General features: G+C 36.1%; 1 protein-coding gene across 1 annotated transcript in view; it reads left to right on the top strand.

Moving 5' to 3' along the window:
* DPYD (dihydropyrimidine dehydrogenase) overlaps positions 1-16,854 on the top strand; it is an 820,949-nt gene that overhangs the window by 251,416 nt on the left and 552,679 nt on the right. The window contains exon 8 of the mRNA XM_060090168.1: positions 6,084-6,171. Coding sequence (XP_059946151.1) covers positions 6,084-6,171 — 88 coding nt within the window. The remainder of the gene's footprint in view (positions 1-6,083; positions 6,172-16,854) is intronic.

Here is a 16,854-nt window from a genome sequence, read left to right as displayed (position 1 = left end):
TATTAAAACTAAATAAAACAGGGAATAGATTCTGTTGCTCGCTTTATAGAGTTTCAAAGCTACTGAAAGTCTGTCTTTGTTTTGCTTTAGTTTTTATTTGTTATCTTTGCGAGTTTTGGTTATGCTACAGATTTTGGTTATAGAGTTATGATAGCTTTATAGAAATACATTTCCAAGCATTTCATTATTTTATTATTGGGAAGAATATTGTCTTGATACTTATATTTTTCCTAAATTTGAAAATTTTATCCATCTGATTTCAGTCTTTTTATGAGAAACAGAACATTGATGTTTTAAAAAAATCTTCCAGTCTTTCCACCTATTTTATTCTCATGCTAATTTGGTCAGTATATATTTTCCTAGAAAAAATTTCTGTTTCATTGAGACTTTTGAATTAATTAGCATAGATTTAAACATATTATTCTAGTATACAATAAAAATACCTCATCTGTACCTGTGATGGTATTTGCTCTCACATCTTAAAACTTGTATATTGTGTGTTCTTAACTTTTTTTATTGATAAGACTAGATAGTGGTTTCTCTAGTTAATGTATTCTTTGAAAGAATCAGGTCTCAGAGTTTTATGTTTCCTTATTCACTAATTGCTGACTCTATTAATTCTTTCCCCCTGCTATGATTACACTTGCTTGTTATTCTTTCTCAACCTTTTGAGTTGCATACTGATTTAATTTTTCTAGGTTGAATAATTTTTCCCTTTTAAAACAGTGTTTTTAGGATAATATTTTTATTTGCTTCTGTATTCTTGTGATAGAATTCAAATTTTAATTTTTTACTTATCAGTAAGTTATAAGATTTTTAACTTATCAAGCATACTCTCAACTAATTTCACATCAAAGGATTTTTCCTAGTATAATAAAAATATTCTTTAGAAGAAATAGCCTCTAAGCTGTTATATTTTTATAAAACTATTTATTTTAGAATAAAAATTTCAGCATAACCCACTGTCAATTATTTTTAACCCTAGGTGGACTTTAACAAAGTCTCCTGTGATATTTGTGTCTGAAAATGTTACCAATCTTTTAGACTAAATACTCTTTTTCTGTTTTGCAATTCAGAATTTAAGTATATATAAATATTCTTGTTTCACAGTCTTTATAATATTTCTACTGACTTTATTTTTTAAAGCTAAAAATGTAAATCTCCATAAAAATTTTACATTTTTCTAAATATGTTTAAAATATGTATATTTGTTATTTTTCAGTATTTTGACAGAATTCTATTTTTTTTTATGTTGGGGGTAGGAGTTTATTAATTAATTTATTTATTTTTGCTGTGTTGTGTCTTCGTTTCTGTGTGAGGGCTTTCTCTAGTTGTGGCAAACGGGGGCCACTCTTCATCGCAGTGCGCGGGCCTCTCACTATCGCAGCCTCTCTTGTTGCGGAGCACAGGCTCCAGATGCGCAGGCTCAGTAGTTGTGGCTCACGGGCCTAGTTGCTCTGCGGCATGTGGGATCCTCCCAGCCCAGGGCTCGAACCCGTGTCCCCTGCATTAGCAGGCAGATTCTCAACCACTGCGCCACCAGGGAAGCCCCAGAATTCTATTTTGATTAAATTAAATTTATAATTACTAGGAATTTGTCTTCATAATTTGAACAAAAATATCTGAGATATCTTTCTTGATAAATTTTCTACATCATCTTGTTTGTCATTATGTTTATTTGCAGCAAGCATTTCCATCATTATAGGATGTTATTGAAAACTAATATGAAGTCATATTTTACCTCTACTGGAAGGCGAGAAACATGTGTATTAAGAGCCAACAAAATAATTTTGTGTCTAAAAAGAGCTGAATTTATTTTTAAAATTATTTTGTCTTATTTTCTATGTTAGAGAGTCTGAGCCAAATTTTCTATCAGAAAAATGTGAAGAGCATGTACATTATTATCTGCATTTTTTAATAATGGGTGTCACATAGTTCATTTCAAAAAAAGAGTTCCACACCAAAAACGTTGTAAACCTTAATCCTACGTTAAAAATATTATTATATGTATGAAGACATATTATGGATGCATAAAGAAAGTTTTTGTCAAGTCCCGGAGTAGATATTAGGTGGAACTTTGGCTCAGGGCTTATTATATTCAGCCCTTCTATTGAAATAGTAATAACTCTTACACTAAGCTTGATGTGGAGCAAATTTTATTCTCAATTTGGCTGGGATGTTTGAGTACCCAGGCATATATTATTAAAGCCATTAGAGGGAGGTTAATATATGCTATAATTCATATCTAAGAAAATCATGACAGAAAATATTACATATATAAAAAATATGGGAGAAAAAGGAGCAAAAACACAAACAAAATGCCCATAACGTGATTTTTCTAACATAATATATATTTAACAAATAATCTTAGGACTTCATAGTATATCAGCCACAAAATGTTTTGATGTCTGTAGTTGTCATATAAACCAGTTTTAGTTAAGTTTTACATGTCTTGGTCCAATTTCCTAAGGCATAATGTAAGCAAAATTTTAACAGTTTGTCAAAGAATCTTTCTCCTGTTCTTTCTGAGAGTGAGTTTTTGATTTGATGGCAAATATTTGGGGGTTTTATACTTTAGAAAAGGGAAATTTGACTAGATTCCCCAACATAGGGAAGAATCCTGATTATTAATAGTCCACTGATTATTGTTATTATTGCTTTGTTCTCATTTGCACCATGGAGCTACTTACTGCACAGTGATGGATATTCTCCCCCTATCCCACAATGTCTGGCTACAGTAAGTAAAGTCTTACTGGTCCCAGTCCCAGTAAATTAACACTAGGAGTTAAGCTACTTGTCTTTCCAGTTTTCGATACACAAAAGTATAATTCAACTTTTTTGCTTCCTCAGTTGCATGCTCTTACCTGCTAGGGTGGAAACAGACCGAGAAACACAAAATGTTTGTGCATCCTTTCTGTATGTTACAAATTCAGGGACATGTTCACTCTATCAGGGTGGAAAAATTGGGATATTTTCAGTCCCGTTTGATAAATTACATAACTCCACTACTCAGCTACATACACACACACACACACACACACACACACACACACACATGCACACAAACGCTACCTCAGGAAGGATGGGGGTCTTTCTTCGATTTTTTTGCTGAGTCAATTAATAAACCAAACCTAAAGTCAAGTATTCTGAGTATCACTTCCACTGATAGACCCATTGGCAGGGCACGCCACTGCTCAGCTTTGGAAATTGTAGTATTATTCAGTTTACTAAAATTTTATTTAGAATATTTGGACCTGTAGTTTTCTTTTATGTCTAACCTTCATTGTATATTGTTATTGAGGTCATTTCAAAAAATAAGCACTAGAACTTTTTATCTTTCTTTATGATCAGAAATAGTTTAATAAAAAATCTCTTTGAAACATAAATTAAAATTCTAAAACTTCATTATCTGTTACTTTTAATAGCATCTAACTCTACTAACTCTAATAGTAATAACCACTATTAGATACTTAGTATTAAATACTTTTAATAATATGTGTTTATTTAATTGTCCAGTTTATTTCATGGTATTTGATATGTTCCCGAGTTCTGAATATTAGTTGTTAATCTCACCTTGGTTGTCCTCTGGTTGTAAACTTTCAAGTGGTTCCTTTATCTGCCAATAAAATTAGAACTAGTATTTTAGTAAAACAAAAATGCCCCCCTATGTTATATCCAAAGTCATTTTATCCCCTTACTTTCTCTTTGTTTTCGTTGCTTTGCACTTTATACCCCAGAAACACTACATTTTCAAGTAGTTCTCCACATGCAGTATGTTGTTCTGTGCCTTTGAGTATGGAGCTGGTTCTGCCCTTCATTCTCAAGAGACATTAGAGCATAACTGTTGCACGTGCTGGTTCTGCAATTAAACTACATATTTGACTTTGGTAAAGGTTGTCAAAGCTCTCTTGTCCCTTAGTATCATCATCTGTAAAATGAGGATAACGATACCACTCCATAATGCTATTGTGAGGATGAAAGAAGTCCATCTATGCAGTATTTAGAAGAGAGTCTTGCACCTAGTTAGGTACTCTATGCAAGTTAGGTGAAATTATTGTTTTAATGGGTAAACTTTGTTCTTCTGCTTTGAATCAGTTTAGAGACTTTTGTTTTTAGGAACATGTTGACTTCAAAACTCAAACCTACCAGACATTGTGCTTCCTTATGTATAATGGTAAATGAGTGCAAAATTGCAGCAAAGTCATGTATTTTAGAGAGTATATACTGGCACATACCTGAGAAGTAGACCCCTTTACTTCACTCAAGTGGCTAGTCTCTGATCTTCATAAGGTTTATCTTCTGCCCTGTGGAGGGCAGGCATATTAAAGTCTCCAGCATACTAGCTACCCCTTGCTTATACTGTCCACTCTGCAGGATGTTCTCAGTGTAATGGATCACGATGATGTTCTGTGGTATGGCCAGATCGTTTCAGATTATATATATTATTACAGAAGAGAGTTGACATATTCCTGAGGCAAACCTGTAAATGAATATTCTTATCTTGCCCCATGAATGTGAACTGTTTCTGATCCCTTTTCCACAGAAACATGATGAAACGTGTGCATTCATCATATCAATGGCCATGTACAGTGTACCTGTGGCCTTACTAATCTGCAATAATACCACATCTGTCACAGACACTGCAGTCAGGGCTTCACTTTGGTCAAGCGTGCAGGAGTTTACAGTCATTCTTCAGAAATCATCTAGTCTCAGCAGGGCCAGACTGGGAAATGAAACAGAAGTATAACATGGACCACCACCATCTTTCCCCATCCCACCAACTCCAGGCTATCACTGTGGTTGATTTACTCTCTCGACCAGGGTTTCAGAAGTTTTCTGGCCATCCCTATATTATAGCTATAATAGCTCTTACTTTGCAGACCAGATACCCAACGTGGGGATTATTTCTACTGAAATGTATAACAATTTTTATTATACACTTGGAGACTTGGGAATAACCACTAACTAGGTCTGTGATCCCCTTAGGCCCACTGTGAACCAGAGTTTATCCAGGTTCCATTTTTCACCTTATCACTGTAGGTCCCCACTCTTCAGGTATCAATGTCAGTGAAGAACCTTGTCCAGTGTCCTTGAAATGTGTGATTATGCTCCCTTCCCCAGTGTACAGTCACCTGGGTAAATGGCTGTAATTCCCTTTGGAGAAGGAATAGAGGAATCATTATAGTATTTACTTGCCAGGATGTTTCAGGGTCTTTCTTTCTAGGGACCTGGCAACCTCTTCAGTCAGCAGGTTCAAGATCTGAAAATAGGCTCATGTCTGGAATTAAGCAAAGTACTGTGATTTTTAATAGAAGTATCTACCCTCTGACTCCTGACTTTACTCATCTTCCCTGGACAATGTCCCCTGTCAAAATCCTATCCATTTTTTAAGATGGCTTTATTGACAGGGAATTATTTTCAATATCTTACAATAAACTGTAATGGAGAAGAATTTAAAAAAGAATATAGATATACACACATATATATGTTTAACCAAATCTCTTTACTGTACACATGAAACTAACACAATATTGTAAATCAACTATACTTCAGTTTAAAAAGGGCTTTATTGAAATCCCACTACCTCTCTTTTTTTCTCATCTATATGACCTCAGCCAAAATGAATTTCACCATCCCTTGAGTTCTTGTAGATATGTGCTGATCACACTCTGTTATTTATTATACTTATTTCTGTACATCTTCTGCACAGATCTTGACTGTACATTGAGGCAGAAACTGTGTCTCATTTATCATTTTATTCTTTAAAATGCCCCACATAGTGCCTTGAACATACTAATTAAGCTGTGAAAATTTATTGACTTGATTTTAAATACACTAGCCTTTCTTCTGGTACTTAATTAAAAGGCAAAAATGCATTTAGCTATTGAGTAAAACATGTTTGTTCTATTTATATACTATTTAGTATACATAAGCCTATATACTAAAAGATAAAGATGTTTTCATATGTATATATGGAATTATATATATGTGTGTACAGAGTTTTTATTATTTTTGATGTTAAAGATTAAGGTTTTAATCATTCAAATGCCAAAATACAGTTACAGAAATGTTTTTTCTTACAGATAATTTGTGGTAAAAGCCTTTCAGTGAATGAAATTACCCTTAGCACTTTGAAAGAAGAAGGGTACAAAGCTGCTTTCATTGGGATAGGTGAGTAGCTTACTTTAAAATATTTTTCATTATAATATTTTTTTACTTCCTGATAATATCCAGAAGAATAACTACCTTCAGATATTTTCATGGTAAAAGTTGTGTCTGTTCAGGGAGGAGCAGACAGATATGAATGGCCAAAGAAAATTTCCTATTTTGTAACGTGTTGCACTACCTCACCGCATTATGGATTGACTTTGGCAAGACTGTCTTTATCTTCCCATTCTCTCACCATACTCTCATCACCAGCGAACATCTAAGAAGCAAAGTGTTTTCAACTCATGCCACAGAAGCTCAGAATTTGGGCTTAGAAATATCTTGATGCTGTAGCTTTCTCTTTATGATTAAACAAATTGGTTAAATTGATATTAAAGAAGAGATTTAGCTTATTTTCTTTTTCTATTTTTTTCAATATTTTCTAAAGACTTTTCATATTTGGCTGAATTTTAAAGACGTTTAATCATAGCTCTGAATGTCACATGGACAGTGTATAACTGCTAAGGCAATTAATATATCTTATGGTTCCATATTTTGCCTAAATATCCCATGGAGATTGAGTTTTCTAATACTCTTCCCTTCCACTTCCTGTATACTGAGAAACCAGAAAGAGCAAATGGTTGGTTTAATTTATTCTTTGTCTCATGACCTTTGTATTTATTCTCTTATATGATCATACTATGAACAATTATGGCGTATAAACTAAATGCATCCTCATGTCTTTTAGTTTGTCTCCTCTCTGGTTCACATTCTTTGAATAGGAATGTCTAATAAACCTACACAGAGGTGAAAACTGTTCCATCTCTTTAAGTAATCACACACTGGATAACATTTATTTTAGGGCTCTCTTTTTTCATAGTGTTTCTGGAGTAAAATAATCAGGAATGCTTTACTGTCTACTAAATTTTCTTATCAGAATGGTATGTGTTCTCTTACTAGATAATTGATACCAAGTTTAAGATCATCTCTGTCACTCCCTTTACTTAAATGAAAAATTATGAAGAGGAAGATGAATTTTCCTGCCTTCTAGCTCCTAAATATCTGTACTGAGCCTCCTTTCTTTCAGAAACTTGAGTGCCATTGTCAGCAGTAGTCCCCTATGTTATCTAAGTACAATAATCATGCGTAGATAAAAAGAGGAAAGAGAAAATATCTAGGGATATATACTCTAGGTTCCATTTTTAGCAGCACTACCCTTGATTTTGGTTTTACTTTTCAACATTACATTTGTACTGAGAATTTTACTTAAAGAAATTGGGCAAATCTTTTTTGATGTATATTCTACTAAACCCCAGCAAAATTGGATCAGTAAGTTGCTGTTACTCTCAACAAATGTGTATTAAAAAATGTTTGGTTAATAATAAATGAAAAATTTAGTCAGGCAATATCGCTGAAACATTGGCAATGTTTTCAAATAGCTATTTGAAATTCACCACTGTGGTTTCCTGCAGCAGTTGTATGTAAAAGATATATTTTCTATTAATGGAGTGGTATATGGTAATGCAGTTTAGTGTATATCTATGAACTTTGTCTGCAAAGAATCTCTGTACTGAAGAGATAGGGGCCAAATAAATAACCAATACATTGAAATATCTCCAAATTAATTGCTCAAGAAGCAAATTATAACAAAATTTGGAAGAGCTGAATTTTATCACTCTGAGTGTTTTCAGCCATGGAGATATCTTCCATCTGCAAGAATCAGGAATGTTTCAGAGTTTTCTTTTCTTTTATTCCATTAAGTCCCCTTACATATGTTATTTGATAGTGCTACATCCCATTCACAATACTCCATTTGACTCTGCACTAAGGTGTGAATAAAACATTTAAAATGTGAAGTCCTTCCATATTTATGTTTCTGTGCATTTTCATGCTGAGAAGTGAATCTTTTGACATTTTGGTGTAGTGATGTGAAGAATGCAGTTATGTTCTATTTCAGTATTTTGTATGAAACGTATACAAGAAAGTTTCATTTTGGCAAAAAAAAAAAAAAAGGTTCTGTGTGTAGAAGACAAGTAACCTTATTCTCCAGGAAGTATTTATTTGACACTCTTGATTGCCGAGTTGGGAATTTGTGACCTTTCTATTACCATATAACTGCCTATTACTTAGACAGCCTCACATCCTTACATGCTTTTGTTCATTCACCATGCTTCTATGTTGTAATTAAACTTCACTCACTTTGTTTATCTACTTTTTCCCACTCAGTATAGAGGAGTACATTTTGGAACAGGAATTCTACATTACTTAGGATATAGGTTTGACCAGTTTAAGAAAGGAAAATAATAGAGGTTTAAACAAGATATAAGTTTAGTTCTCTCTCATTTTAACAGTATGAACCATCCTCAACACCAGACTTCCATCTTTGGTTCTCAGGTGGCCAATATTTCCACATTCCTGCTAACAAAAATTGGAAATAAGGAAAGAGACTCCTTTCCTTTTAAGTTTATGACCCAGAAATTGCACATATCACTTCTGTTTGTATCTTATTGTCTACATCCTTGTCACATAAACATACCTGGCAGTAAAGGATGTTGGGACATAAAGCCTTTAGCTGGGTGGACATAATGGTCCATTAAACTTCTATCTCTATAGAGGAGGGGGATAATAGGTATAGAGAGAGGAAGAAAATAGAGGTCTCTGCCATACATGTGCATCATCATTTGTATCTGACACATGGAATCTTTATTGAGAGAAATCAGTAAAGCAGTTAATAGCAAAGAAAAAACTCTTGGAACTTAGTACTTGCATGCTGGTTCCATAGGTCACTTAATGATAAAAGAGTATTTTCTCCTTCTGTAATTGGGAATACCATATTATAGCTCTTCTATATTTATAATTACTGTCTCATCCTATATTAGTTTCTCTAAAAGAAAAAAAAGTTATTTTTTAATTAAATACGACTTATTAAGGATAGCTTTATAAATCCATTGCATTAATAGAAGTGTGTTCTCATGTTTCCTGATTTTTAGTATTGTGTGTAATATTGCTGGTGAAAACTTGCTCACTTTTAAGTTTTTCCCTAACTAATTCCAGAATCCATTAAGGAAATTATCTCATTGTATGTACATCATTGTGAGACTGAAAGAGTACGTCTCTTTACCCATGAGATGTTTAGTTTTTTCTAAGTGAAATAAAGGTAAGTGAGATAAAGCTCTGTGTCTTATTCAAACTGGATTGAGTTGTCTTTGAGATAATTGGTATTTTTATTTAAATAAAAGCACTGGCACAGTGTGTTACTGTCAGTGTTCAGAAATAGAGTTAGAACATCCTCTGTATGAGGATTTGTTTTTTGTTTTTTTGTTTTTTTTTTTGTGGTACGCGGGCCTCTCACTGTTGTGGCCTCTCCCGTTGCGGAGCACAGGCTCCGGACGCGCAGGCTCAGCAGCCATGGCTCACAGGCCTAGCCGCTCCGCGGCATGTGGGATCGTCCCGGACCGGAGCACGAACCCATGTCCCCTGCATCAGCAGGTGGACTTTCAACCACTGCGCCACGAGGGAAGCCCTGTACGCGTTTTTTTCAGAGTATTTGATGGCTTTCTTTGGTTGGTATTGAAATCAATATAATGGTTTACAACCATCATTTTTTATTATTAAAAAATGAGCACAAACAAATAGAAAATATCAAAAAGTGTGCTGCATATTGTTGTGGTAAGTGTTATTTTGCGAAAAATGTTTTTCTATCATGTGTATTTGTTTTTGGTGTATGTGCTTGCACATGCATACTGCATTATGTGGAAAATGTGTTTTTAAGATGCGGCTTAATAGTCAATGCTTGAAAGCCACTGCTGTACGTTGTAAAGACCCTCAAGTACTAATTGCTTTTTCCCCATAGTATGCCCAACACCTCTCACTAAGCAGCTGTTGAGTGAATTAAATAAGTATTGAGTGACTACAATGTTTCAGGTATATATATTTTTAAGTTCTTTGGGTAATTATATTCTGGAGCCAATGTAAGCGTCACTGTTCTAGGTGACTGAAGAATTGAATCCTTAATCTTGGCTTCAAAGGAGCCTATTTCCCTTCCCATTTCTGATTGTCCATTTTATGGTACTTTACTTCTTATATTCATACAAAACATGGCAGTGATGAAAAGGCTAAGCAAGCATGTAAGGTAAAGAATATCCACTAAAACACCCTCAGAAAAATGGTAATACTTTATAGATTCTTCTGACAAAGTATTTTTTTTTCTGAATTTTTGTTTTTAATACTTGAGAGAGGGAAGGAATTACAGGGTAAATATCAGTAAAATCCATAATTACAGGGAGCAGAGGCTGCAGGAAGGTATTATAGAGCTGAATAGTCTCTGTCTCACCACTGTATGCTTTACTTGTGTCGACTCTTGAATTCACTTCTCACTATCACTATTCGCCTCTCTTTGTGTTACTAGGCTACTCCTTAGCCTCCTAACCAGTCTCTTTGGCCACCATTAACCACACAACAGAAATAGTGATCTTTCTAAAATTAAATCTCATCATGTCATTCCCTCATTTAAATCGCCCCTACCCCCCACCCAGTTAGCTCGCTATTTCCTTCAGGATACAGGAAAAACTCCTTAAAATAAGACTTTCAAGGCTCTTCATGATTTATTCACAACTTATGTCTTTAGTCACTTATTAAATTGGGTGTTGCAGACATTTGAAATGTTTTCACTTTTACCTCATCTCAATTTTTTTAACTTGGTTTTTGGACCTGTTGTTGCTTGGACCCAGAACTGTCATTATTTTCATATTTGAATACTTCCATATCCTTTTTTCTACTTCATGGAGTTCTCTTTACTTGTGATGATCCACTCCCTACCTTCACTCTTTAGCCTGGATGAACGAAGCCACTTCCTTACCACCAATCCTCACACCATTATGTCCCTGTTCCCTCTGTGGATGTTCAGATCAGATTTTAGCACTTATTTCCATGCATTATAATTGACTGGTTACATGTTTGTTTCCTCCAGTAGAAGTTAAACTGTTGTAGGTTGAAGAGTCTGTCTGCCTTACTCACTGATAAATCTTCAGTGTATAGTGTAGTCCCTGGCAAATAGTAGGAAGTCTATGAATATTTTTAAACTGTTGATTTTTATGCAATCGTTTTGACTATTTGCCAAAATAAATTGATAGGATGTTAAAATATGTTGGCAAGTCTGGGGTATTATAATATTAACCAAACACAAGGGGAAATAGCTACTACATAATTTTAAAGTTGGTATTACACTATAAATGAAATAAACAAGTAGGAATAGTGATATGACTGGTGGTGATAATGCTAGTAGTAGCAGTATTAGCTAAAATATTCCATTCTCAATTTTTAATATACTTTTTGCCATTAACTTTTAAAATGGCCCTTGAGGTAGATATTATTAACTCCATTTTATGGATAAGAAATTAAGATTAAGCAAAGTTAAAGAAAACAAGTAAATGGCAACCAAAACATGGAAAGTGAGTTATATAGAGAATGTAGGAAAAATGTAATAAATGCAAACATCATACTTCGACATAAAAAGTTGTTGCAGGGGGACCTACAAGGTGGCGGATGAGTAAGACATGGAGATCACCTTCCTCCCCACAAATACATCAAAAATACATCTACATGTGGAACAGCTCCTACAGAACACCTACTGAATGCTGGCCTCAGACCTCAGCCTTCCAAAAAGGCAAGAAACTCCTCACGTACCTGGGTAGGGCAAAAGAAAAGAGAAAAAACAGAGACAAAAGAATAGGGACGGGACCTGCACTTTGGGGAGGGAGCTGTGAAGGAGGAAAAGTTTCCATGTACTAGGAAGCCCCTTCGCAGGAGGAGATTGCGGGTGGTGGAGGGGGGAAGCTTCGGAGCCACGGAGGAGAGTGCAGCAACAGGGGTGCAGAGGGCAAAGCAAAGAGATTCCTGCACAGAGGATCGGTGCCGACCAGCACTCGCCAGTCCGAGAGGATTGTCTGCTTATCCACTGAGGCGGGTGGGGTCTGGGAGCTGAGGCTCGGGCTTCGGAGGTCAGATCCCAAGGAGAGGACTAGGGTTGGCTGAGTGAACACAGCCTGAAGGGGGCTAGTGTGCCACAGCTAGCCAGGAGGGAGTCCGGGCAAAACTGTGGATCTGCGGAAGGTGCAAGAGACCATTGTTGCTGGGTACGTGAGGAGAGGGGATTCAGAGAACCACCTAAACGAGCTCCAGAGATGGGCACGAGCCGCGGCTATCAGCACGGACCCCAGAGACGGGCATGGGACACTAAGGCTGCTGCTGCAGCCACCAAGAAGCCTGTGTGCAAGCACAGGTCACTATCCACACCACCCCTCCCGGGAGCCTGTGCAGCCCGCCACTGCCAGGGTCCCGTGATCCAGGGACAACTTCCCCAGGAGAACACATGGCACACCTCAGGCTGGTGCAGCGTCACGCCAGCCTCTGCCACTGCAGGCTCACCCTGCATTGCGTACCCGTCCCTCCCCCTGGCCTGAGTGAGCCAGAGCCCCCAAGTCAGCTGCTACGTTAACCCCATACTGTCTGGGCTGGAACAGACGCCCTCAGGTGACCTACATGCAGAGGCAGGGCTAATCCAAAGCTGAACCCCAGGAGCTGTGCAAACAGAGAAGTGAAAGGGAAATCTGTCCCTGCAGCTTCAGGAGCAGCGGATTAAATCTCCACAATCACCTTGATATACCCTGCATCTGTGGAATACCTGAATAGACAACGAATCATCCCAAATTGAGGTGGTGGACTTTGGGAGCAACTGTAGACTTGGGGTTTGCTTTCTGCATCTAATTTGTTTCTGGTTTTATGTTCATCTTAGTTTAATATTTAGAGCTTTTTATCACTGGTAGATTTGTTTATTGATTTGGTTGCCCTCTACCTTTATTTATTATATATATATATATATATATATATATATATATATATATACTTTTTTTTTTTCCTTTTTCACTTTTTGTGTGTATGTGTATGCTTCTTTGCATGATTTTTGCTTTTACCATTTTGCTTTTACCATTTGCCCTAGGGTTCTGTCTGTCTGTTTTTTTTTTTTTTTTTCTTCTTTTGGTATAGATTTTAATGCTTGTCCTCATTGGTGGATTTCTTTATTGGTTTTGTTGCTCTCTTCTTTCTTTAAAAAATTTTTTTTTATTTTAATATTTTTTTACTTTTTATTTTAATAAGTTTATTCTTTTTCCTTTATTTATTCATTTATTTATTTTTCCCTTTTCTTCTGAGCCATGTGGCTGACAGGGTCTTGGTGCTCCAGCTGGGTGTCATGCCTGAGGCTCTGAGGTGGGAAAGCCAAGTTCAGGACATTGGTCCACCAGAGACCTCCCCGCCCCACTTAATATCAGTCAGCGAGAACTCTCCCAGAGATCTCTGTCTCAACACTAAGACCCAGCACCACTCAACAACCAGCAAACTCCAGTGCTGGACACCCCATGCCAAACAACTAGCAAGACAGTAACAGAACCCCACCCATTAGCAGAGAGGCTGCCTAAAATCATACTAAGTTCACATACATCCCAAAACACAACACTGTACACAGCCCTGCCCACCAGAAAGGCAAGATCCACCCCCACCCACCAGAACGCACCAGTCCCCTTCACTAGGAGCCTACACAAGCCACTGAACCAACCTCACCCACTGGGGACAGATAACAAAAACAACAGGAATGACAAACATGCAGCCTGCACAAAGGAGACCACAAACACACTAAATAAAACAAAATGAGAAGACAGAGAAATATGCAGCAGATGAAGGAGCAAGGTAAAAACCCACCAGACCAAACAAATGAGGAGGAAATAGGCAGTCTACCTAAAAGAATTCATAGGAAAGATAGTAAAGATGATCCAAAATCTTGGAAATACAATGGAGAAAGTACAAGAAACATTTAACAAGTACCTAGAAGAACTAAAGAGCAAACAAACAATGATGAACAACACAATAAATGGAATTAAAAATTCTCTAGAAGGAATCAATAGCAGAATACCTGAGGCAGAAGAACGGATAAGTGACCTAGAAGATAAAATAGAGGAGAAAACTACCACAGAGCTGAATAAAGAATGAAAAGAATTGAGGACAGTCTCATAGACCTCTGAGACAACATTAAATGCATCAACATTTGAATTATAGGTGTCCCAGAAGAAGAAGAGAAAAAGAAAGGGATTGAAAAATATTTGAAGAGATTATAGATGAAAACTTCCCTACTATGGGAAAGGAAATAGTCAAGTCCAGGAAGTGCAGGGAGTCCCATACAGGATAAATCCAAGGAGAAACATGCCAAGACATATATTAATCAAACTATCAAAAATTAAATACAAGTAAAAAATATTAAAAGCAGCAAGGGAAAAAACAACAAATAACATACAAGAGAATCTCCATAAGGTTAACAGCTGATCTTTCAGCAGAAACTCTGCAAGCCAGAAAAGAGCGGCAGGACCTGTTTAAAGTCATGAAAGGGAAAAACCTACAACCAAGATTACTCTACCCAGCAAAGATCTCATTCAGATTCGATGGAGAAATTAAAACCTTTACAGTCAAGTAAAAGCTAGGAGAATTCAGCACCACCAAACCATCTCTAGAACAAATACTAAAGGAACTTCTCTAGGCACGAAACACAGAGTAGGAAAAGACCTGCAATTACAAACCCAAAATAATTAAGAAACTGGGAATAGGAACATACATACCAATATTTACCTTAAATGTAAATGGATTAAATGCTCCAACCAAAAAACACAGACTGGCTGAATGGATACAAAAACAAGACCCGTATATATGCTGTCTACAAGAGACGCACTTCAGGAGTAGGGGCACATACAATCTGAAAGTGCGGGGATGGAAAAAGATATTCCATGTAAATGGAAATCAAAAGAAAGCTGGAGTAGCAAGTCTCATATCAGAAAACATAGACTTTAAATTAAAGACTCTTACAAGAGACAAAGGACATTACATAGTGATCAAGGGATCAATCCAAGAAGAAGACATAATAACTGTAAATATTTATGCACCCAACATAGGAGCACCGCAATACATAAGGCAAATGCTAACAGCCATAAAAGGGGAAATTGGCAGTAACACAATCATAGTAGGGGACTTTAACACCCCACTTTCACCAATGGACAGATCATCCAAAATGAAATAAATAAGGAAACACAAGCTTTAAATGGTACATTAAACACGATGGACTTAATTGATATTTATAGGACATTCCATCCAAAAACAGCAGAATAAACTTTCTTCTCAAGTGCTCATGGAACATTCTCCAGGATAGATTATACCTTGGGTCACAAATCAAGCCTTGGTAAATTTAAGAAAATTGAAATTGTGTCAAGAACCTTTTCTGACCAAAACTCTATGAAACTAGATATCAATTACAGGAAAAAAGTCTGTAAAAAATACAAACACATGGAGGCTAAACAGTGCATTAGTAAATAATGAAGAGATCACTGAAGAAATCAAAGAGGAAATCAAAAAATACCTAGAAACAAATGACAATGAAAACATGGTGACCCAATACGTATGGGATGCAGCAAAAGCAGTTATAAAAGGGAAGTTTATAGCAATTGAATTGTACCTCAAGAAACAAGAAAAATCTCAAATAAACAACCTAAACTTATACCTGAAGATTAGAGATAGAAGAATAAAAATACCTCAAAGTTAGCAGAAGGAAAGAAATCATAAAGATCACATCATCAATAAATGAAAAAGAGATGAAGGAAATGATAGCAAAGATCAATAAAACTGAAAGCTGGTTCTTTGAGAAGATAAACAAAATTGATAAACCATTAGACAGACTCATCAAGAAAAAAAGGGAGAAGACCCAAATCAACAGAATTGGAAATGAAAAAGAAGTAACAAGTGGCACTACAGAAATACAAAGGATCATGAGCGATTACTACAAGCAACTATATGCCAATTAAATGGACAACCTGGAAGAAATGGACAAATTCTAGGAAAAGCACAACCTTCCAAGACTGAACCAGGCAGACATAGAAAATATAAACAGACCAGTCACAAGCACTGAAACTGAAACTGTGATTAAAAATCTTCCAACAAACAAAAACACAGGACCAGATGGCTTCACAGGCAACTTCTATCAAACATTTAGAGAAGAGTTAACACCTATCCTCAAACTCTTCCAAAATATAGCAGAGGGAGGAACACTCCCAAGCTCATTCTATGAGTTCACCATCACCCTCATACCAAAACCAGACAAAGATGTCACAAAAAAAGAAAACTACAGACCAATACTACTGATGCACATAGATGAAAAAATCCTCATTCAGATACTAGCAAACAGAATCCAACAGCAGATTAAAAGGATCATATATCATGATCAAGTGGGGTTTATCCCAGGAATGCAAGGATTCTTCAATATAGGCAAATCAATCAATGTGATAAACCATATTAACAATTGAAGGAGAAAAACCATATGATCATCTCCATAGATGCAGAAAAAGCTTTCGACAAAATTCAACAGCCATTTATGATAACAACCCTCCAGAAAGTAGGTATAGTTGGAACTTAACTCAACATAATAAAGGCCATATATGAGAAACCCACAGCCAACATCATTCTCAATGGTGAAAAACTGAAACAATTTCCACTGAGATCAGGAACAAGACAAGGTTGCCCACTCTCAACACTATTATTCAACATAGTTTTGGAAGTTTTAGCCACAGCAATCAGAAGAATAAGAAATAAAGGGAATCCAAATTGGAAAAGAAAAAG

The sequence above is a fragment of the Mesoplodon densirostris genome, chromosome 2, assembly GCF_025265405.1.
Source record: "Mesoplodon densirostris isolate mMesDen1 chromosome 2, mMesDen1 primary haplotype, whole genome shotgun sequence".
Lineage (NCBI taxonomy): Eukaryota > Metazoa > Chordata > Mammalia > Artiodactyla > Ziphiidae > Mesoplodon > Mesoplodon densirostris.
The sequence above is the reverse complement of the archived record's forward strand: the minus strand, read 5'-3'. Positions and strand labels throughout refer to the sequence as shown.